Source organism: Schizosaccharomyces octosporus, assembly GCF_000150505.1.
Source record: "Schizosaccharomyces octosporus yFS286 unplaced genomic scaffold supercont6.3, whole genome shotgun sequence".
In the NCBI taxonomy this organism is placed as follows: domain Eukaryota; kingdom Fungi; phylum Ascomycota; class Schizosaccharomycetes; order Schizosaccharomycetales; family Schizosaccharomycetaceae; genus Schizosaccharomyces; species Schizosaccharomyces octosporus.
In genome coordinates, this window is record NW_013185621.1 from 1,038,755 (window position 1) to 1,060,839 (window position 22,085).

At 37.6% G+C, this 22,085-nt stretch overlaps 10 protein-coding genes and 4 non-coding genes across 14 annotated transcripts; 7 read left to right on the forward strand and 7 right to left on the reverse strand.

Annotated features, from left to right (window-relative positions):
- The first annotated feature begins 111 nt into the window (after window positions 1–111).
- Window positions 112–2,305, forward strand: SOCG_04086 (no message in thiamine Nmt1). Its single transcript, XM_013164928.1, has one exon. It carries the CDS (start codon window positions 1,157–1,159, stop codon window positions 2,195–2,197), a length of 1,041 nt encoding a protein of 346 aa, XP_013020382.1. The 5' UTR covers window positions 112–1,156; the 3' UTR covers window positions 2,198–2,305.
- A 92-nt stretch (window positions 2,306–2,397) lies between these two features.
- Window positions 2,398–2,469, reverse strand: SOCG_16360. Its single transcript has one exon. It is a non-coding gene; the product is annotated as a tRNA-His (tRNA).
- Window positions 2,470–3,003: 534 nt separating this feature from the next.
- Window positions 3,004–3,075, forward strand: SOCG_16361. The gene has a single exon. It is a non-coding gene; the product is annotated as a tRNA-His (tRNA).
- Window positions 3,076–3,200: 125 nt separating this feature from the next.
- On the reverse strand, window positions 3,201–4,346 carry SOCG_04085 (ribosomal protein lysine methyltransferase Set11; the record flags this gene model as incomplete). The annotated part of the gene is made up of 1 exon (XM_013164927.1): window positions 3,201–4,346. One exon carries the CDS (start codon window positions 4,344–4,346, stop codon window positions 3,201–3,203), a length of 1,146 nt encoding a protein of 381 aa, XP_013020381.1.
- Window positions 4,347–4,359: 13 nt separating this feature from the next.
- Window positions 4,360–4,908, reverse strand: SOCG_04084 (DASH complex subunit Spc19; the record flags this gene model as incomplete). The annotated part of the gene is made up of 3 exons (XM_013164926.1): window positions 4,360–4,758; window positions 4,810–4,852; window positions 4,892–4,908. 3 exons carry the CDS (start codon window positions 4,906–4,908, stop codon window positions 4,360–4,362), a joined length of 459 nt encoding a protein of 152 aa, XP_013020380.1.
- Window positions 4,909–5,240: 332 nt separating this feature from the next.
- Window positions 5,241–5,731, reverse strand: SOCG_04083 (60S ribosomal protein L37). The gene is made up of 2 exons (XM_013164925.1): window positions 5,435–5,731; window positions 5,241–5,384 (listed from the first exon to the last, which is right to left on the reverse strand). The coding sequence occupies exons 1-2, from the start codon at window positions 5,667–5,669 to the stop codon at window positions 5,347–5,349; spliced, it is 273 nt and encodes a 90-aa protein (XP_013020379.1). The 5' UTR covers window positions 5,670–5,731; the 3' UTR covers window positions 5,241–5,346.
- A 581-nt stretch (window positions 5,732–6,312) lies between these two features.
- On the forward strand, window positions 6,313–9,988 carry SOCG_04082 (cell end marker Tea1). The gene has a single exon (XM_013164924.1). It carries the CDS (start codon window positions 6,546–6,548, stop codon window positions 9,912–9,914), a length of 3,369 nt encoding a protein of 1,122 aa, XP_013020378.1. The 5' UTR covers window positions 6,313–6,545; the 3' UTR covers window positions 9,915–9,988.
- Window positions 9,927–11,969, reverse strand: SOCG_04081 (cytoplasmic aspartate-tRNA ligase Drs1). The gene is made up of 2 exons (XM_013164923.1): window positions 11,832–11,969; window positions 9,927–11,774 (listed from the first exon to the last, which is right to left on the reverse strand). The coding sequence occupies exons 1-2, from the start codon at window positions 11,951–11,953 to the stop codon at window positions 10,106–10,108; spliced, it is 1,791 nt and encodes a 596-aa protein (XP_013020377.1). The 5' UTR covers window positions 11,954–11,969; the 3' UTR covers window positions 9,927–10,105.
- Window positions 11,970–12,780: 811 nt separating this feature from the next.
- Window positions 12,781–14,571, forward strand: SOCG_04080 (dihydrofolate reductase Dfr1). The gene is made up of 2 exons (XM_013164922.1): window positions 12,781–12,988; window positions 13,074–14,571. The coding sequence occupies exons 1-2, from the start codon at window positions 12,955–12,957 to the stop codon at window positions 14,411–14,413; spliced, it is 1,374 nt and encodes a 457-aa protein (XP_013020376.1). The 5' UTR covers window positions 12,781–12,954; the 3' UTR covers window positions 14,414–14,571.
- Window positions 14,572–14,578: 7 nt separating this feature from the next.
- Window positions 14,579–16,283, reverse strand: SOCG_04079 (uricase). The gene has a single exon (XM_013164921.1). The coding sequence runs from the start codon at window positions 15,611–15,613 to the stop codon at window positions 14,723–14,725; it is 891 nt and encodes a 296-aa protein (XP_013020375.1). The 5' UTR covers window positions 15,614–16,283; the 3' UTR covers window positions 14,579–14,722.
- Window positions 16,284–17,100: 817 nt separating this feature from the next.
- Window positions 17,101–18,521, reverse strand: SOCG_04078 (RNA polymerase II transcription elongation factor SpEAF). Its single transcript, XM_013164920.1, has 4 exons — window positions 18,304–18,521; window positions 18,092–18,183; window positions 17,931–18,017; window positions 17,101–17,877 (listed from the first exon to the last, which is right to left on the reverse strand). The coding sequence occupies exons 1-4, from the start codon at window positions 18,386–18,388 to the stop codon at window positions 17,317–17,319; spliced, it is 825 nt and encodes a 274-aa protein (XP_013020374.1). The 5' UTR covers window positions 18,389–18,521; the 3' UTR covers window positions 17,101–17,316.
- A 559-nt stretch (window positions 18,522–19,080) lies between these two features.
- SOCG_04077 (uncharacterized protein) lies at window positions 19,081–20,777 on the forward strand. The gene is made up of 5 exons (XM_013164919.1): window positions 19,081–19,452; window positions 19,599–19,862; window positions 19,900–20,109; window positions 20,150–20,278; window positions 20,342–20,777. The coding sequence occupies exons 1-5, from the start codon at window positions 19,338–19,340 to the stop codon at window positions 20,422–20,424; spliced, it is 801 nt and encodes a 266-aa protein (XP_013020373.1). The 5' UTR covers window positions 19,081–19,337; the 3' UTR covers window positions 20,425–20,777.
- A 121-nt stretch (window positions 20,778–20,898) lies between these two features.
- On the forward strand, window positions 20,899–21,013 carry SOCG_16362. The gene has a single exon (XR_001203022.1). It is a non-coding gene; the product is annotated as a 5S ribosomal RNA (ribosomal RNA).
- A 985-nt stretch (window positions 21,014–21,998) lies between these two features.
- On the forward strand, window positions 21,999–22,072 carry SOCG_16363. The gene has a single exon. It is a non-coding gene; the product is annotated as a tRNA-Asn (tRNA).
- Window positions 22,073–22,085: the final 13 nt, after the last annotated feature.

Here is a 22,085-nt window from a genome sequence, read left to right on the forward strand (position 1 = left end):
AAGCATTGAATGCTTGTAGGCTCATGAAAGCATTTCAGCATTTTTTATAGCAATATATCCTTATTGCTGATGCCATGTTGGCTCCTGGTACACTTTGTAAATAGCTGAATATATGTCTATTTAACTGTCCTTAAAAACATTTACAGTTTAAATGTCAGTGGTAAACAGTCTAATCATCGTGATGATACATGCTCATATGCAAGTGATGTTATAATTAGTTTTTAACAGTAATTGTTAGTAAATACAACTCGAAGCGTAATCATTTTTTGAGAAAATAAGGACAATGCAAAGCCCAAAAAGAAGTTAAATTAATTCAGAAAGGGAAACGAAAATGAGACAAATGACTCCTTTTTTTATGAAACTCACAGTTCAGTCATAAATGAAAAAACATCACAGTTTCATCCACGGACTTCATGAATCAGTTCATTCAGGATGCTTTAAACACATAGCCCAAACACTGGTACATCCAACGAATGAGTTCATATCCGGCTTTCTGTCGCCGCTCGGAAACAGGCGTATTTTTGGACTGCCGACTGGGAAGAGAAAAATAATATGTGAATTACATAGTTCGAATATAGCTTCTGCATAAAGTTCTGCAATGCGTTTGGATATGTCGTCGATCTCTAATTACGAAGGTTGGAATCAGAAAAGGCAACTTCGTAATCCATGGCTTGCTAACGCTTCCTAACTTTTCAATCCTTTACTATTGTACAAAAAAACGTTCATCTGGGGTGGTGTTTTTCTTAGTTATATCCGAATAAAGCAAAAACATTTGCTACTCGTTGTGTTAATGTATTAAATGCTTGGGTTCGGTCTGTTATAAAGTACTACCCCATATTCATTTTTGCTGCAAGTGTCAATCATGTGTTTTTAAAACTTCTGATGTAAACACATTAGCGGGATCCTGTTCAGATCAGGTTTCCGACAGGAAAGCTGCTACCCAAGATAGATACACAGAGTGTAATTGACCTGGAAGAACAAGCATTCATTCAAGTAAAAACTGATACGTCGACCGGCAAACAGAGATCCTCAGGATTCGGATACTGGTACATTGGCATGCCACTTGGAAACTATAAAAGGTAGCTCTTGCGCTGTTATAGAAAAGCAACAAATACAGTAAATCAAACATTGCTTCACTCGTAACTACTTTTTCGAAATGTCTACTAATAAGATTACTTTCCTCACCAACTGGGAAGCAACTCCATATCACTTGCCCATTTTTATCGCTCAGACCCGTGGATATTTCAAAGATGAAGGCATTGAAGTCGCCATTTTGGAACCCACTGACCCCTCAGATGTTACTGCTTTAATCGGCTCTGGCAAGGTGGACATGGGCCTCAAAGCCATGATTCACACATTGGCTGCGAAGGCTCGTGGGTTTCCCGTAACAAGTTTTGGTTCCTTACTTAATGAACCCTTTACCGGTTTGATCACCTTAAAGGGTAACGGCATTAAAGACTTTAAGGACATTAAAAACAAGCGGATTGGTTATGTCGGCGAGTTTGGGAAAATCCAGTTAGATGATCTCTGTAGTAAATTTGGACTTTCTCCCTCGGACTATACAGCTGTTCGGTGCGGAATGAACATTGCTCCCGCCATCGTTAGCGGTGAAATTGATGGTGGTATTGGCATTGAATGCATGCAACAAGTTCAACTTGAGAGATGGTGTATTTCTCAAGGACGTCCTCGTTCTGATGTTGAAATGCTTCGTATTGACCGACTAGCGGAACTAGGTTGCTGTTGCTTCTGTTCCATCCTCTATATTGCCCACGATGATTTCATCGCGAAGAATCCCGATAAAATAGTTTCCTTCTTACGAGCTATCCGTTCTGCTACTCTATCCATGCTTGAGAACCCGATTCAGGCCTATAAGGAATTTACAAGCTTCAAACCTGAAATGGGCCTCGAGTTGCACCGAGAACAATTTGAGCGATGCTTTGCATATTTCTCCCGCGATATCTCCAATGTTCCAAGAGACTGGAACAAAGTTACTAAGTATTCCAAGCGTCTCGGAATTGTTCCTCAAGACTTTGAACCAAATTGTACGAATGGATATTTGACATGGGAGCTTGACCCGGATGAGAAAGACCCTATGGGCAAACAAGAAGCTATTGCTAAAATCCAAGATGGCATCAAGCAGAATGGTGGAGTATTCAGTGGAAATACCCTTCGCTATGTTGAACCTGCCAATGTTTAGGCTTGCACAATCGGAACATTATTTCAATCTTCATAATCAGATGTTTCCATGTCCTTTTCTCTTAGTTATATGTAGAAATTAATGTCGTGCCCTATAGAACTAAATTTTAAAAGTATCATCATTTAACAATTGAAACATATAAACACTACTAGTACCTTGTTTTCCCAAAACTACAAAAAGTTGATTTTGAAAAAGGTAATTGCCCATACCAGGAATCGAACCTGGGTCGCATCGGCCACAACGATGAGTCTTAACCACTGGACCATATGAGCTTGTTGAAATACAGAACTTAATAAACATTTTTATAGATTGTAAATACTCTTTTATGTATGTTGCTTACCCTCTATGAAAGTTGCAGTATCTGGTACTCGGGATTTACTTTCTGCTTAGTTTTCAAAATCAAGATTATAAATATGTCAAAATGTTGCTACGTAACAAATTCTCGGCCCTGTTCTAAAACAGCCTGAAGTTTGCAGTTGGTGTTATACCTAAACTCTTTTACGGCACATATGTATATGTTAATATTACCAGAAGAGCATTTCAGTTAGATCATACTATTTTTGAATTTCATCACAATAGAAGCATTAGCTAAAGGTTCCGAATTTAATATTGGCCAAAACGATATACTGGCATAGCTTCGCTTATGATATACCGTCCGATGAGTCAAAAACCTATGGTTTTGTTCCTGTGTTTAAATCTATAGAACGAAAAACATCAATAAACGAAACCATCTCTTAGACTATCAGTACAATTCTAACTCACAGTAAGTTGATTATATATAACTAAAGTGTTATAGTTTCTAACAAGCTCATATGGTCCAGTGGTTAAGACTCATCGTTGTGGCCGATGCGACCCAGGTTCGATTCCTGGTATGGGCAATTACTTTTTTTCAGCTTTTTGAAAACAAAAAGCTCAGATAACGTATTTTTTATATTCAGAAATTTGATATGCGTCTAAATTTGAAGACATTGTAAAATCAACATGGTTTTGATTATTTACTATTTTATTCTAAAGGACTATTTAATAAATACTTTATGCACTTCTGACGATCGTTCCAAAGCTGTAGAATACATTGTTGCAAATAATTATCGCTTTCTTGTTCACACAGTTTACCAGCTTTCTCTTCAACAACCTTCAAGAACAACTTCAAATGTTTGGTCCATAATGCTTGAACCATTGGGAGTTCTCGGTTGCCTTCTGAAAACCCATTCATATATTGCAACAACCTTCTAGTAGAATCACAGGTATAGTCTAATAAATCATTAGAGTTATATATTAGCAAAACCCGCAAAGCAACGAATGTGCGAAACGAGGGTCCATCTATGGAAAATGTATAGTCTTTCCAGTAGTGATGGTCCTTTAGAAACTTTTCTTGCTGCTCATTAAAGGATAACTGGTTGTCTAAAGTGAAATGATTGAACGGATTTTCACTCAAGCAGAACCCATATTCAGAGAATAGCTGATCGTTCCCATGACCACCATAGCGCAAGTATATCTGTTCGTTTTTTTCTATAGTACGCTTTGCTATTATAGATATACCACTACGACCTCTCTGTAGGTCCGTTTGTGCATCAAAGGAATGATTGAAATATTCAAATACGGGAGCCAACGTTAACTGTTCATCCACCGAACTCGGTGATACTTCATAGTATAAACATCTAGTATTCACGCAAAGCCAAGCCCACTGGAACAATTGCCAGTCGAATGACTCAAATTTTGAAACATTTTGATAATCTTCCAATAAAGATTGTTTCCTTTCAAGAATCAGGTTTTGTACATCCTCGGGTACGTTCGGCCACAAAGGGTCATTTGAAGATAACATTACAGGATGCCATGAAAAATCCTGCGGCAACGCTTCTATATAGTACGGCCATTTTTCCATGCCTGTACTCTTTCCTTTACATATAAACCAAGCAAGAAATTGGAACGAAGACAGCTGTTTCGAAAATGGGCAATTTGGATAAGTGGCCTTGTTGATTAAAACATTTCTAGGCAAAGAAAGCAAAACTTCACCTGATTCAATCCGGCCTGCGCTTGTAATACAGCTTCCAGCGTTTGGGATCACGGAAAACTGTAAAAAACGATGAACGTTGGCGCCCTGCTCCTTTGCCCAAGAAACTTCCGTTAGAATTTTTGAGTTCCAATCCATGAGGTACAGCTATTTAGTATCCTCGTTTCTGTCGCAGTTGCAAATCGTATCTTTCTAAAGTATACAATAATTTCTGTCGTTTAGCTATCGTTATTTTCAACTGATCAGTAGTGTCTGAATTTAAAGGTAAAGCACTTATGGGAGGTCGGTTTTTAAGCATATCCAAACGAGCTTCTTGTAGCTCGTATTTTGTTCTTAAACTATCTTCCTGTCTCTGTAGTGCTGATATGGACTCTTCTAGTTTTTGGAAAGCTCGTAGCAAGTAAGGTTTTATAGATTCATCAAATTTTTTACGACGATCTTGAAGTTGCTGCTCGGAAATCAAATGAAAGTGACGTTGGACTTTAATAATTTGTTTAATTCTTGGAAAGTCATGTATTCCTGAGTCTAAGGTGACGATGCTTGAGGAAAGCTAAACTAAGTTAGTAATGCAGTTAGGGATGCAACCGTGTAAATCACATACTGTATCTATGCTAGTTTGTAAGGAATTAACACATTGCTCTAAACTAATAAATGTTAATACAATGTTTGGTTCCTCCTCTTACCCATCCAAATACGACATGTGATTTCTGTGGTATGGTGGTGAAATAGGACAGCACCAAATAGTCAAGTATTTAGACAGTATATAGAATATGCACAAACTAAGAAAACATATCAAATCCTTGAGTGAAATTATCGTCGGTCATTACTGCTGCTTTACAGAACCTCTAATTACCTCAAATGCTTCCACAAAATAATGTATTTACATATTGCTAAGCAACCTTTAATAGTCAGGGTTTAGGGATAACAGTTTCTTAATTTGCAACATGCGCTTCATTCTAACTATGTGGTTTATTGACATAGCTTAAATCTACAATCTTACAGTACGATAGGCAAATTCCTTGAAAATTCTTTAGACAACGATGCTACATTAACAATTGTGCCAGGAACAAATACGTTGCTCCTAACAACTTTTTACTTCATTTGTAGTATAGGCATAAGATATTTTTATTGGGTCCATCTATGCAGAGCTAACAGCAGCACGCTTGGTACCAGTTTCTATTTTAATTAGTAAATTTGTTCTTTCATTCAACCAGGCTTTTACTTACGGAAACCATTCAAGAAGCTACGGTGAACCAACTTCATATGTTGCATGCGGCCGGTACCGGTGGTCTTTCTTCTCTTAGCCTTGGCACCCCAGTTGAAGCTACGGGTCTTGGCGGAAGGATAACCGCAGGAAGCACAAGTGCTCTTTTGCTTGTGGAAAGAGCGCTTTCCGCAACGACGGCAGAGGGTATGAGACTTGTTGCCTCTCTTACCCATAGAAGTTGTACCCTTAGTCATTTTTGCTGCTGCTTCTTGAAAATGTTTGTTTTTGCTCAAGCGTATGTTTCGACCTAAAAAAACAGTCACAGACGTTAGGGTAGGTTACATTTTTAAGGTGTTCGTTTAACATAGCCTAGGGTAACCAAGGTAACATAACCGACATTTTTATTTTCACTATTGTTTACATTTTTCGCTGCCTAATTACAACTTAAAAAGGACTCTTGACCACAATTGAATAGTTATCGATGTTAAAGATCAAGTGCCTGAAGAATTGTAAACGAAGGTTCCTGGTTTAGGTAATGGATTTGAAGAACTGATTTAGGCACTGTACCAGCTAGCACAACTGATCTTTCGTAACTTACCAAGTATGCTAGGTGGTTTCATAGTTTAACTCTTTGATGATTTTAACTAAATTATTTCAAATACTGAAATGAACAAAGAACAGGCGTGAAGACTTCATCTCTTCAAACATGCACCTTACTTCACGACCTTTTCTAGAGCTACAAGTTTATTTATGCCTCAAATAAAAACATGTATTTAATATCTTTTTCATAGAATTCTGCATATTCAAACAATGTAAACATTACCCTGTTTTCGTTCTAAACATAAAGCTCAGTTTAGATGTTTGTTACTTCTGGTGTTACTTTCTTTACGGCCATCGCAATAAGCCAAAGATGAACTTGTGAAGTTGGAATACCGGTTTCTTTCGTTCTTTTTGTCGCTTTCTGGCGAAAGCTTTAATTTTTTGTATTTTTTATATTTAATTTTTTTTGGTTACCTTCTTTTGGCAAAGCTTTTTCAGTTTTGTGTGTTCTTTACAATCTTTGGCGTCAAGTCTGGACAAAACAAGATCCTTTTAATAAGTCTACTTTATGAGCTAAAAATATCTGAAAGATGGCTTTTTTGTTCAAAAAAAATAGAGCTGGGTCTAATCCGCTGAGTACGTCTACTACTTATAAAAACTCGGGATCAATAAGAGATTCTCCTCCTCTTTCTAATCAGGAAGCTGATATAGAAATCAGTAGCATTTCTTCTTCAGAAATGAAGAAACCCCATCCTTCAACCGGCTCTAGTTTCACCGTGTCTCCTTGGTCAAAGTTAACTATTCGCGGGTCTTCACATGTATTACCTCGATACTCGCATTCTTCTCATCATTTCGCCGAAGGGGGACAGGAAGTATATGTATTCGGAGGAATTTCATCCAATTCTGATGCAAAAAACGATTTGTGGGTTTTAAACCTTGCTACAAGTCAGTTCTCAAACTTGCGTAGTACTGGCCAAATTCCATCACCAAGACTTGGCCATGCTTCGGTCCTTGCTGGAAATGCTTTTATCGTTTTTGGTGGTCTTACAAATAAGGAGGATATAGATTACCAAGACAATACCCTATATTTATTGAACACTTCGTCTTTACGTTGGCAGAAAGCCTCGGTGTCTGGAGCCCGCCCGTCAGGACGCTATGGTCATACGCTTAGCACGTTAGGTTCTAGGGTGTGGCTGTTTGGTGGCCGTTTACTTGATTATTATTTTAACGACCTTGTATTTTTTGATCTGAACAAGCTGAATACCCAAGAGTCGCGATGGGAACTAGCATCTGTTGTTAATGATCCCCCTCCTGCTCGTGCTGGTCATGTCGCTATATCTTATTCTGATAAATTATATATAATTGGTGGTACCGATGGCCAAACTTACTACAATGATGTTTGGTGTTTTCATCCCAAACAAAGTGCTTGGTCAAAAGTAGAGACTTTCGGCCATCCTCCCCCTCCACGAGCAGGGCATTCAGCTTCAATAATTGATGATGTCGTTTACGTGTTTGGAGGAAGATCATCCGACGGAGCCTTTTTAAATGATTTATATGCTCTCAAAATCTCAACTAAGCAATGGTATAGGTTGCTTGACCTACCATTTGCGCCATCACCTCGCTCTTCTCACACCTTGACGTCTACAGGTTTGACTTTAGTTCTGATCGGCGGGAAGCAAGCAAAAGATGTCATAGATTCTAATGTGTATATGCTAGACGTTACGAGGTTTCGCCTAAGTAAACTACTTCCTAGTTCAAGTCGTCAACGAAATGCGTCATTCTTCACAGGATTAAGCGGCAACAATGGTCAACCCTCACGAATACCGTCCTTAACAAATACAAAAATTTCTCGTATTCCGGCTCCTGCCAGTACTATTAATTCCATGAATGTCAAAGCTCCTATTAGACGTTCTCCTTCACTTAAAAGTAATCAAAGCTCTACAGATGCTTCTTATGGACCAACAAAATTAAGTTCCTTTTCTACTGCAGATTCTAAAATTATCGATAATAGAGCAAATGAAGACGATGTGTCACTTTCTTACCAATCTAATAAGTTAAGGTTAGAAGGAGAACTACCAGTGGGATCACCGTCATCAGTAACACCTTCATTATATTCTTTAGATACTGCAATTAACCATAAAGACAATCCTTACCAAGTGGGTAACGATTATACAGAAAAGTCAATTAAGTCAGTGTCCCTAACTTCAGAAACTGCTGACTCCCAGCTGTCGGATCGTAATGCTTTGAAGGAGATAGGCACCGATGATGGATTATCGAATATGAGCTTTGAACGTGAAGCTAATAGATTGCCAAGTGACAGTGATTCTCGGATTTTTGTGGAGCAATGTTCTGCATTGACGAAAGAACAACTTGTCAATTGGTTCAAACAAAAGCTTTATGAGGTCTTAAATGAATCAGCAAGAAAGATTGAGATTTTGAACGAGAAAATTAAGGTTTCTAACGCTGAGAAGAATGCAGCGCTTTGCGAAGCAGCTTTGTCTAAAGTCCATCCTTATAATGAACAGGATGAATCCAGCAAAGCTTTATTTTCTGAAAAGAACAATATTCACAAAGTTAGCACCGCTCATATAATGCAAGAGAATGTAAGTTTGCATAAGACCCTGGAAGTCATGAGGGAAACTTCTACAGAACTAAGTCAGCAACTGGATGATCTTAGTTCATCTAAAAAAGTTTTTATCAAGAGAATGAATGATTTAGAGAAGGAAATTTCTGAAGAAAAGAATAAGCACCATTCTGCTTCACTACAGTTGTTAGAACTTGAGTCCGTCTATCGCGATCGTGAGTCGTTGGTAAGAAGTCTCGAAGAACAATTGGTAGACCAAACAATGCTTGTGAACAACTTTGCTTCCGAAAGAGATTACTATAAAGAACGATCCGTCGGGTTCGAAAATACTATGAGAGATTTGGTACAAAGATTAGAAGCTACTGATATGTTGAATATCTCTTTGCATGAATCGTTGAGCAATGTGCAGACCGAAAATTCTCAATTAGTTGCGGAAGTAGCACGATTGAAATCGGAACTTACTAAGAAACAAGCTATTATTGATTCTAATACTAACATATACTCGAAGTTGGATGATGATAGGACCACCTATGAGCGAAATTCAAGTATGACAAATGCTAGTTTAACATCGACCTTAGATAGTCTTCTGGAAAGCGAGTCTTATAACCGTAACGTACAAGTGGAGGCTCTACGTCAACAGCTTAGGATCAACAATGCTAAATTAGAAAAAAGGGAAAAGCTGATCAACGCTAGTAAATACATTGAAGATGGTTTAAGATTAGAGATTCGTGAAGCTTCGGAAAAAATTAATGCATTGGATTACCATACGACTAGCCTAAGGGAGGAAAATGGACAAATGCAAGTTCAACTAATGAACGCATTAGAACAAAGAAATAATGGTGCTAAGCAATTAGTGAATTTGCGTATGCAGTTGGCTAATACTACATCTGAGCTTGACGTGGTAAAGTTGAAATTACAAGCTACTGTTGCGGCATTGGAGGAATCGAAAGATGCTAATCCTGAGGCACTTTCAATTTTACGAAGTGATTCTTCTCAATTACATGAGTTGTTCAAACAAACTTGTAGCTTTGTTGATTCTTTCTCTTTGGTTAAACGTTGTTTTGCCGAATTCGATTATAACTTTCAGAAATATGCTGAAACTTCTCGGCTGCTGATTAATAAGGGTACTGAGAATGAAGCCGCAAGATTTCACGAAGGTGGTCATGAAATCCATATGACTAATTTATCGTCAGCTCTCAATGCCGTTACAAATGCTATACACTCTTTAGAGGAAAAATTCAGTCATCTATTTGATCACTCGAATTCAAATACAGCATGGGAGCGGACAGAAGAGATTAAGAAAATCAAAGAACAGGCTAATTTTATCAAGATTCTTCTTCGAAGTCAAACCGATGAGTTAGCTCAAATTTCATAGTTTTTATTTATGAGGTTAATTTACTTTACGATCTAAAAAATTAAATGCGTTTGATATACCTTCCTATACCAACACCATAACTAGACATTAAGTGTGACTACTTTAAAATAAATCCAGAGCACCCATATAGAGTTTTAATCCAATTCCATTTGTCAAATGACTACATAATTATAAAAAAAGAAAATGAAACTTTAAGGAAGGAGACGCTTGGGATCACGAGGGAAAGCACTTGCCAAACGAATGTTAGGAAGATTAAGGAAGAACATCAGAACACGTTCTAATCCGATACCACCACCAGCATGAGGAGGACATCCCAAGGCGAAGGAATCAATATAAGATTGGAGACCGACGTCAGGGACGATACCAAGGGCTCTCATTCTCTCAGTCAACAATTCAGGATCGTGGATACGTTGAGCACCAGACATAATTTCTTGACCCTTCATGAAAAAGTCATAACTATTAGAATAACGAGGATCTTCGGGATCAGGCATGGTATAGAATGGACGAACACTACTAGGGTACTTGTCAATGACATAGAAGTCGGTGTTGTACTTTTCACGAACGATAGTTCCCAAAACACGCTCCTCAGGAGTGCTGAAATCATCAAATTCAGGGTCTTCACAATAACGGAATTCCTCATCCTTAGGAGGTTCTTGGCCAGGAGTAAGCTGCTTACGATAACCAGCTTCACGAAGGAGCTGAACAGCCTCCTTGAAATGGAAGCGAACACGTTCGGAACCAACAGGAAGGACAAAGTCTTCAGATGAGTATACATTGCGAACCAAAGCAATTTGACGGCTATACTTTTCTTTAAGTGTCTTGAAGATGTGCAAGAAAAGGTTTTCTAAAAATTCGACTACCTCATGATAGTGTTCGTAGAAAGCCATTTCAAGATCAAGACCGGTGAATTCAGTCATGTGACGATAAGTGTTGGATTCTTCGGCACGGAAAACAGGACCGACCTCGAAAACACGCTCACGATCAGCGGAAATAAGCATTTGCTTGTAAAGTTGAGGAGATTGGGAAAGATATCCTGCACCTTTGAAGTAGGAGATTTTGAAGACATTTGCACCACCTTCACTAGAAGCACCAGTCATTTTAGGAGTATGGATTTCATTGAAAGAGTTGGCCAACAAATGCTCACGGAAAGCATCACAGATACCAGATTGAATGTCAAAGATGGCTTGGTTGGTAGGGGTACGAAGATCCAATACACGGTTATCGAGACGAGTGTCAAGCAAAACACGAACGAACTTAGAGTCACCTTCTTTGGCATTCTCTTCAGATTCTCGAATTTGTTCTTCGGAACGATCGGCATCTTCGACAAGGAAAGGAAGGTGCTTCTTAACGGGGGAAACAACGTAAACGTTGGAAACATGGATTTCAGCATCTTGAACAGTAGCACTCTTAATAACTTCAGGGCTCTTTTGAACAGTACCTTCAACTGCAACAATAGATTCTAATCCAATACTGCCACACCATTTAACCATAGGCTTGCTAATGGTGTCTTTGTCAACAACAACCAATGCTTGAATGGTGTTGTATTGTTGGCGCAAAGAAAAGAAGCACATTTTGTTCCCTTGAAGACGAGAAGTGAATACTCTGGCACGGATCAAAACCTTTTGACCATCCTTGGCAGCAGAAATATCTTTGATGTCAGTATAGACACGATTTTCACGGGTAGTGGAACGATTTAATGGTAAAACACCATAGCGTCCTTCAGAATAATCGACTTCAGAAGCTTCACGCTTAGATTTTTCTTCAGCTTCACGGGCTTCTCTTTCTATTCTCTTTTGTTCCTTTTCACGTTCCTTCTCTAACTTTTTCAAAGCCTTTTTCGACAATGGCTGACCGTCTTCTCTAAAGTCACATAGTTAATACAGAGATTCACCTCGGTATCCGCGTCTGAAAACTTACCCAAGGATAACTTCCTTAGCGACTTCCTTTTTCTCTTCGAGAGCGAGGTCTTGTACTTGTTTTTCCATCTCGTAAATAAAGTGACTTCTAGTGTTTGGAAAAAGACAACTTTCGGTGTTCATTTTATGAGTTTCATGGAAAAAAAGAGAATACAGAGTCCTTGCGTATCATTAAATAAGCTTAGTGATACCGAAAACTTTATTTAATATAGTCTTAGAAAGCTTTAGTACGCGTCACTATCGTATACAGGTGTAAACATTGAAAAATAAAATAAAAATAAATAGAATAAAAAACTTGCTAAGGAACACCATAAAATAAGAAGAAACATTATAAAAAAGTTTAGCTAATAAATGAGTGAATAATTCTCTGTACTATAATGAAAAACTAGAGAGGGTTGCTTACTTTATACTATTTTAAATTTGGTTTCTTTGTTGCGGACCATGTGTTGTAAGATTGTATCTAAAAGACTATCTGCCTCTTTTTAATTCCAGTTATACTAAATACCATCACATTTCATTTCGTGCTCTGGTTATTGAGCATGGGTGTTGAATATATTTATTATTTAAATGGTAAGGGCATCCAAGGTTCTTAGGATATGTCTGTACTATCGATGCTAGTACAAAAACAAATGTTTATTGAAAGCATGGCGAACCTTTCGAATGTCAATGATACCAAACAAGGAAATGGTATCTAAAGATCTTGATTTTATTTGTTTTTTTTTGAACCTTGTGCTCCTGTCTAGGATGCCAAATTATTCTCGATAAAAACTATGTAGAAATGAAATCATCAATATGCTTTTATTAAAACTTACCTTTGAGTATGCAACAAAAAAAAAGAATATGCTTACATACTGTCATATTCATATATTTTTTTAGCATAATTATGCTGAAACAGAAACTAAAATTTTACTTCCGAGTGTTACTTGATACTTTTTTAGCTTCGCTTAGTCGCCGAATTTAACCTGCCAAGAACCATACACACTGAGCCAAATAGTAGTGAGACCTACATATATATTGGGCATCTTTCATTTTGGTTTCTATTAATAATTCTTTTTTTTTTCTTCTTTTTTGGTTTCCTAATTTTTGGTATAGCCGGTTTATAGAATAGATTTTGTACATTCAAAATGCCTCAACCTATGAAAGTATTATGTTTGCACGGTATGTTTTTTTATAAATTTTCATCGTTGGAAAAGATGTCCGGCTTTTGTTTATGCACAAGCTCGAAAGCTAACACTTACATCAGGTTGGGTGCAATCTGGCCCTACAATGTCTAAAAAGATGGGAACTGTTCAGAAGTACTTGTCCAAATTTGCGGAATTACATTTCCCTACAGGTCCCGTAGAGTACAAGGCAGAAGTCGACCCCAATGACGAAGCTGAGCAAAAGCGACTTGCTTCTATGGGTGCCGACCAAGGTGGTAAATATGGTTGGTTTGAAGTAGAAGACTTCAAGAACACTTATGAATCGTGGGATAAGAGTTTGCAAGTCATCAATGAATATATGAAAGAAAAGGGACCTTTTGATGGTTTGATTGGTTTCTCCCAAGGTGCTGGTATTGGTGCTATGTTGGCACATCTTTTACAACCTGGTCAACCTCCTAATCCATATGTGCAACATCCTCCTTTGAAGTTTGCCGTGTTTATTGGTGGCTTCCGCTCTGAAAAGCCAGAATTTAATCATTTTTATGAGCCTAAACTTACTATACCCAACTTGCACATTACTGGTACCGCTGATACCCTTGTTCCACTTGCACGTGCCAAGGAGTTAATGGAACGTTGTGAAAACCCTAACATCTTATTGCATCCTGGTATGCATGTTGTTCCTCAACAAGCTGTATATAAGACTGGAATTCGTGACTTTATGTACTCCGTTCCTAGATCTGGTGAACCTACAAAGCATCCTCGTGATTTGACTTTGATTGTAGCAGTTTCTTCCCCATCATTGGGTATTGGTAAGAAGAACAACATGCCTTGGCACATTAAGGAAGAAATGGGCTATTTCGCTAATGTGACCTCTTCAACAAATGGCATTGAGCTTGCTGAAGGAAAGTCTAAGGTAATGAACGTTGTATTGATGGGCCGCGCATGTTACGACAGTATTCCCAAGAAAAACCGTCCTTTGAAGGACCGTATTAATGTTGTCATTACCCGTACCGAAAACTACAACTTCGGTTTGACCAAGAAGGACAAGATCCCTGAGCACCTTTATGCTGCCGACTCCATTGATGCAGCTTTGGATACTTTAGCTGAGAAGTATGATAACACTGATATCCAAGTTGGCAAGGTGTTTGTCATCGGAGGTTCGTTCTTGTACGGTAGTTCTCTCTACCATCGCCTGACAAAGAATATTCTTTTCACTCGCATCTACCATGAATACCAATGCGATTCATTCTTCCCTTTTGAGCCCAAGGATGCAGCTGCATGGGAGAAGAAGTCCCATGCTGAACTTGAGAAGTTCGTCGGTATTCCAGTGCATGAAGGTCGTCTGAAGGCTGTTGGATCCAAGAATGAGGAAGTTGAACTAGAGTTTGAATTGTATGGTAAAGATGATGTATCTCATGCACTATCCAAGTTGGCTGTATAAATAGGAAATTAGTGAAGAAATAGAATGGGATTTTTATATTGCTTACTTTTGAGTGTTTGTTTATAGACATATACATCTGCTAGATAGGATGCACATATAAAGAAAATATAGATGAACAAAAAAGAGTTTATAAATGTATTTGGAAATCATTAACTGCACACTTGAGTATCGTAAAAGCACGTAGCGTTTTCTCAGAGTTTATTACGTATTATAAAACGAAGTACTAATACATAGGAAAAATAGGCAAGGAGGAAAAATGACCATGTAACATGATGTTTGAAGAAGGAAAGCGTATTCGGAAAATAGACATTACTTTCTGGCAACAGTGCAAGTGATATAGCCTGAGGGATACGCTTGAGGTTGGTATAAAGAGCAGTTCGTGCCAAGGTTATCGATGCCAAAAGGAGTGAGATTAATTTCAAAATAATGCTTGTTTGGAAGACCATAGAACACCTCGGCAACGTTGGGGAACTTGTTAATAATTTGGTCAGCCATCTTGTACATGGTGGCTTGAACGCTAGCACTATCGTCCAAGGCAAAAGTATCGAGAGTGATTTCCTTTACACTTTTATAAGCATGATTGAAGTCGTAAGAAGCAAGTTCATCAAAAGTGGAGAATTGGTTGAAGGTGTAATTACAATCGATGTTGGTAGAAAAGATACGGTCGTCGACTTCAGGCAAGGTGGTATATTCGCATTTGTGGAATTTGTTGAAAGCACTACCAGTACTCTTGAGGACCAAGACATCCTTTAAAGAGCTGACAACGTCGAATCCCTTGCCCTCGGTGAAAGCCACATGGGTCTTGCGGGTTTCGCTGGGGTCACGAACGAAGGAATGGTTATGGGGTTTTCCATGAACATTCATACGGGCCCATGGAGTAAGAGTAATGTCTACTGTAGCACCATGGATATGTTGGTAACGGTCGACAAAGTGCTTTGCAAGTTTTGCGGCGAAAACTTCGAGCACGCTAACATCGTTATTCTTGGCAAAGACATAAATAGTATTTTTTTGAGTATCTGTAGGAACGACGACAGAATTGTCGGCCTTGGTATAGGACTCATCGAGTTCACCACTTAGCATACTTTGAATATCCATTTCGTAGATGGTGTGGACCTTTGTTTCAGGACAAACATCCTTCTTCATGAATTTGACCATAGTCTTACCGTAAGAGGCTTGCTTAACATAGGTAGTTATTGTCATGGTGATTACAAAAGAAAAGAAAAGTCAAAAGATGATGTTTTTTTTTAGAAAACAAGAATAGAAAGAAAATTCAATCTTCTCGAGCAAAAGGAATAAGCTGATATTTTTCGGCCAAAGCGTATTCTCAAGGAAACAGAATTGTAGCTTGATGATTCTTGTTATGCGACAATTCCTTCTTTATATAGTTTTGTAAACCACCATCCGAATGTGCACTCGGATTCTGCGTATCTCATTTCTTGAGAAAACCCGTTCTGTTCCTGATAGCACCGATATTTGCCATGCGATTCATCGGAGGGAGGTAAACCAGAAGAAAATGAAAATGGGATGCAGACACGCAAAGAAACCCAGCAATAGAACAACTAAATTACATTATATTCATTGACATTGAAGGTTTTACCCATTGCACTTTCCATCTCTTTTCAAAGTCTCATGTTTACAGTGTATTGTATGTATGTACCCTTGATCGTCATCATCATCATCCACAGTTCTTTCTTTCAGTCAGTTATAGGAATCATCAATCGCTTTTTCAATTCATTTCTAGTTTTCAAATGTTGTTTTAATTAATTATTTATATATTAGTAGATTGATTAATTTCGGTTTTCCATAGTTTCCGATTTATTTCTTAGCAATATTTTGGAATTTATTTTACACTTGGATATCTACGTAAATCCTTTACTTTTTTAGATAGGAATGTCGAACGAAATAAACCCATTTGTTTTTAAACTCTTTTACTGAATTTTACCTATATGCACTATGCTTTAATTTCGAAACACTGCGCTACACGTTTTATTACGCTAATAGTTTTATAAATTTTGTGCTCAATTTCGTAAAAGAAAATTACAGAATAACATATCCATCCGTAAACTACTTTGAGTTTCTTAGGTTATGTATGAAGTTTGGTTAGAGTCATAATATAGTAAACTTGTGTGTTTAAAAATTAACAAAAAGAGTAAAACTTGGTCTTTTTCCCTGACTTAGTTGGACTTGCAGTTATGGCTTGAAATGAGACTACGTCCACCGGAAATCACAAAAGAATTCCACTGATTCAAACTTTATTCCCTGAATAGGATATCATCTTTCATAATTTTGGATTGACTATATTAAATCCCTTTCTTTTATTTTCCCTTCTTTACCTGCTCTTCTCTTTGTTTTTGTTCCTTGGGCGAGGTAACAAACTCAGCATTTGTTTATAGGACTGTTTTTCCCTTTCCCAAACTTATCTTCTGCAAGCAAGTTTTTGCACTGTGTTTCAAGTCCATCTGGACGTTAATAGTTGTTGGCACAACTTATAACAAATAGTTAGTAAAAGGTATAAACTTTTAACAAAAAGCTTTGTCGGCTTGCTTTGCTAGGATGCCAAATTATCTGATTTAATGAGGCTGATGGTCTAGACAACCAAAATGCTGTTAATTTATTTTACTGAGCTTAGCAAGACAAACGAATGTTCATTTCTTGTTTTTAATTTCATTTACTAACTTCTTTTAGAATACGAGTTCAAGCTTGCATTTCATTCATTATTCTAGTTAGGACATAGGGAATAAAATCAACATTAATTATATATATAAAAAAAATATTCATGACAAAAAAAGTTTTCAACTGTGTAGAACCACAATGATGGAATTCGTCTTGTAGTTCGTTCTCCTTGGGATTCCCTTTCAGAAAGCCACGAAAAGACATAACTTAACGACATTTTCATTCAATCCTCATTCATCTTCCGAGGCACTGCTTACTGCTTCGTAAGAGGTTGCAGCGGCCCGTCCGCTCTCTTCTTCTTGTCTTGACAAATCGCGCAACGAAATAGGCTTGCCAGCTATGAATGATTGTCTATCTTCAGAGTTCTTCCCTAGCTCCTGATCAAGACCAAGTTCAAGTTCCTTGGCAAAGTCGTCAAGCTCCAGCACATCCTCCGTCTCTCTCTCTGTACCTGATCCAATGTCAATTATATCAGAATTCCGGACGGGATTTGGTCTTGAATGAACTGTTGCTTTTTTGGCTGACATTGCAAATGCAGGAACTGACCTTTGGTTTGAACCCTCTGTGCGTGGTGGTATTAGATTAAATCCCTCGTCTGCGGCAGACCCAGTAGCATGAGATGGCTCTCCGGTCGCTAATGAATTAGAGGTGGAGGATGACACTGTAGGAAAAGCTAATCCCTTTGTCATCGGCTCCGGAGGCTGCTGAGGTGCTGTATTTGCAATTGCGCGTCCTCCATTTCGCAAGGCGTGAACTCTGATAATCTCATCCATTTGCTCGATCGTAAACGTCTAAACATAGGAGGGAAATTAGCGAAAACGCAGTTGATATATCTCAAACATACCTTATTTTTAGGATTGTACACTAACACGCAATCCACATTTCGTGCTTGTTGGCCCGATCCTTCAAATACATGGGGACGCCCATGTTCCTACAAAACAGAAGCTTTGTTAGAAAATCATCAATACTATGCAGTACAGATATGTACAGGGATGAAAAACCTACAAGAGTAGATGGTAAAGTTAGTCGATAAGTATCTTGACTCTTTTCCATGCCGCCTTTACGGCTGCGATCCACGCTTTCTGGTTTGAAATTATCTAACATTAAAAAAATTAGAAATTGTACTGTCTAAAACAACAAATTGAACATCTTTAACCCCATCGTATGTTCATCAATAAGGTGTATCTTTCTTTTCTTCTGGTAAGTTTTCCACCTACATTTTACAGAAACTAGTCCATTCGACTTATTTAAAAAGCTGGATCCAGGTAAAATAGGATATGATCCTTTTTGAAGACAGTTCATCTTCTGTTTATGCTGTGAAAAAAGTCAACTGGGGCTCTCAGCTTTCATATTCTTTCGTAAATAGTGTATCTCGTAGTTTGGTTTATCATCCATTGATGATGGTCACTAAATTCAAAACAAGGAGACTAACTGAATCTTCTAAAGAACTTACTATGATAATACAATGTGGATGAAAATTTTATGCAACTAAGCTAGCTAGCCTTGCTTCATAAGTTTCACTAATAATGACAATTTATAGAATATCCTTTTAATGAATGTTTACGGTCACGCGTAGGTGAAAATATCAGTTCCCTTCAGATCACTGCAGGTAAGTAAGTGGAAGAAGCGGCTTCAATGAATATTAGGCAAAAGAATAAACATATTTCATGCTAGAGAACACTCAAAAGATGGAACCAACATAAGATTGCTTTCCTTTCCATCTAAATCAATTTCCGCTGAGTTAAGAACCGTTAGATGGACAGGTTTCAGAAGAAACCCTTTGAGAATATTTAGAAAAAGTTGCTTCAAAAGAATGAGTGTTTGTGAATGCTGAAAATAACTGCGAGAATCCAACGTCAAGGTTTTATTGTTGGATAGTCCTTTGTTTACTTTTTGTAATACGAACTTCGTTTGGATTATACCATTACTAAAATCCATAGTGAACCCACAATGTTGAATAATTGTAACGAGGATATGACCAGTCAGTGACATAATGTCGCTGCTTTATGAAATTGAGACATGCGAAAAGCCAGTACCATGAGTTTTTCAACTACGCTTCATCTTTTGAGAGGAGCTTTTCATTGTAAAAGTGCTTTTATTTAACTGTGTTAAAAGAAAGGAGTAATTCCTTTTGTTGACAGATCCGTGAACGGTAGAACCAGTTCCTACGGACTTATTTGGTAAATTTAGCTGGTATCGTTTTGGCTGTAGATATCTGCATTATTTCGTGTTTCTAGCTGCCATTATAACAATGAAGAATAAATACACTCCAGTTTCAGATTCTGATGACTCTTTCAAAGTGCTCAATGATGAAAAGTCAGACGCTAGATCTTTGGATGGTTCTGGTACGCCTCCTCCGTACTCAGGTAAGGTTTGTTGAAATAGAAAAAGAAGAAAGGAACGTCAGTTGTATCAATATCCATAAATAACTGCAATTTCTTGTAAACAGACCCGACAAACGCTCCATCCTTTCTCAAACAACAAAAGCATTCCTCACTAATACATTCATTAGCTCCGAACAAATTTTTTGATTTAGAAATGGCTGATGGATCTGCTCAGCATTCTGCCCAAGAGTCCACTAACATTACTGGGTCGAATTCGACATATTCAAAGTGGGTTTCAGCGAATATCTTCTTTTTTTTTGCGTCTTTTGAGTACATTGGGGCTTATGGTATTCTTCTCGTAATGTTCTTTTATTTCAAGGTTCCTGTGAGGACACAAGACTTTTGGGGACTTTTTGGCGGATTTATTGGAGCGATATCACTATTTCTCTATTGTAAGTTAGTGCTATCTTTTATTTTACTAACTATTAGCAATGTCTCAATTTCCTAAAGAATGGTTCAAGCAAACTGGTAGAGTGCTGTCCAACCTGTGTGTCGCAGTAATATGTACGGCTTCTCTGGATGTCACTTGTTATTCCGTGTATTATTTTGTAAAGAAGATAATAGAATTTGAAAAGATGAACGATATTGCTTTCTATGGTGTCTGCATTGTTAACGCTGCCGTGTTTGTTTTATTTTGGAGTATGTCTTACACCCTGCGAAATATTCTAACTGGTTCTAGGTACGGATACGCGACAATTTCGAATCTTCATTGCTGATTTAGGAAATGGCATGGGAAACATGGTGAATGCCATAGGAAACGGCGCAGATGTCATAGGAAACGGCATAAGAAATGCTGCGAATTATTTTCGTATGTACTGCTTACTATAAATTCCTTTTTTTTCTTTTCTTAGCACCTGATTAACCTAATTAGGACCGACAGATCCAGAAAATGAAGCACCTCGTAACGAGGAAATTGAGCTTCAACCTCTTGCTGAGCAAAGCGCTGAAGTTTGAGTTTTAGCGAATCTTCTCCATCCCTCCTATAAATCGCATTTTCTTTGGAAGCATTCATATCAATTGCAATCCCTCGAGTTTCTGCATTCTTGTCCACAAAAGCAAACATCAGCTTCATATTAGGGATTTGATTGCTTTTCACGTTCACTCTTTTATGTATTTAAGAATTCGTTTCGCAATAGTGTTATTTATGAATCGTTCGTTTTCTTTCTGACGAACATCCTTGTTAATGCAACCCTTTTAATGATTTCACTCACAGCATAGAAAGCACAAATCTTTCAACTTGAACGATCCGACTTTTATAGCCTAATGAATTAAATTATCGTCTACTTAGAGAGTCAAGTAAATGAATTGGAGCACGAATTATCAGACTACAACTTCCATGCAGCCATGTAAACAGACGCAGATGGAACTGAACAAATTGCATCGTTAAATATTCACTACATATACTTTCTACAGCGTGGACAGTTGTCTACGGCCACACCTAGGCGAAAACACCAGTTCCCGTCCGATCACTGCAGTTAAGCGTCTGAGGGTCTCGTTAGTACTATGGTTGGAGACAACATGGGAATCCGGGATGCTGTAGGCTTTTTCTTCTTGATTTTTTTCCTCTGGTTTTGCTGCTCCTTTTTTTTTATGATTGCTTTTCTTTTTCTAAACATTTGTACTGTTATTCTTCGGTTTCAAATCAATAGAAGCTGCTGTTGTTTACTATGGAACCTAGTGGTTACCTCTAAGGTAACAGTATTCAGCAAAGCAGAATTGTTTACAGAAGGACATAAGTATTCTATTCTGTTTAAAAGTACCTAATATATTCATTTTATATCTTTTATCATGGTACCTAAAATACAAAGGCTTTGATAAGGAGGAGAGTGATGTATCATCCAGTTGGTGATACTTTGGAAATTTCAGTGAATTAGAGCCTTCAGTTAGGTTTTCAAAAATGCAATTAAAGTCTGTTAAACTATCCAACATACAGCTCGAATTATAATAATAATAATAATAGTATCCTGTTTGTTGGAGCTGAAATTTTACTCTTCATTCAACGAATTATTCGTTTGTTTATGCGAGTCGGGCAATAATTACTGTTGTCCAACATTGTTTACACTTTCGTAAACAAAGTTGTTAAAAATAAGAAACGATAATAAAGCGGTTATAAGATTCAGAAGATTTTAAAAAAAAATAGTCTTATTCTTTAAATTATATTTTGGTCTATAAAGTTTTGTTTCATAAATATTCGGTACGGATCCTAAGTTAGATGGCCACTAATGTAACCTCATAGTATAGAAACCGTAAAAGTATGGACTTTCTATTTAGTAAGATAATTACTCTCTATAAATAAGCATAATCTCTTTAATTCTCAAAGATTCTGGAGATTCCAACAGGACCAACTATTAGAATAATTCAGCAACTAGCTTTGATTAAGACATCTCCAATTTTGAGGTTTCGTACTATATTAAAAAGTCCATGTTCTCCATCAGAGACAATACTTTTCTATCAGTACCAAAATATATTCAATTAAATTCTCTAACAAATACAATAAATAGACTTCAATATCAACTATTGTAACTCAAGGTCGGATAGCACAGTTGGCTAGTGCGCATGACTGTTAATCATGAGGTCGAGGGTTCGAGTCCCTCTCTGACCGTACTTTTTATTTT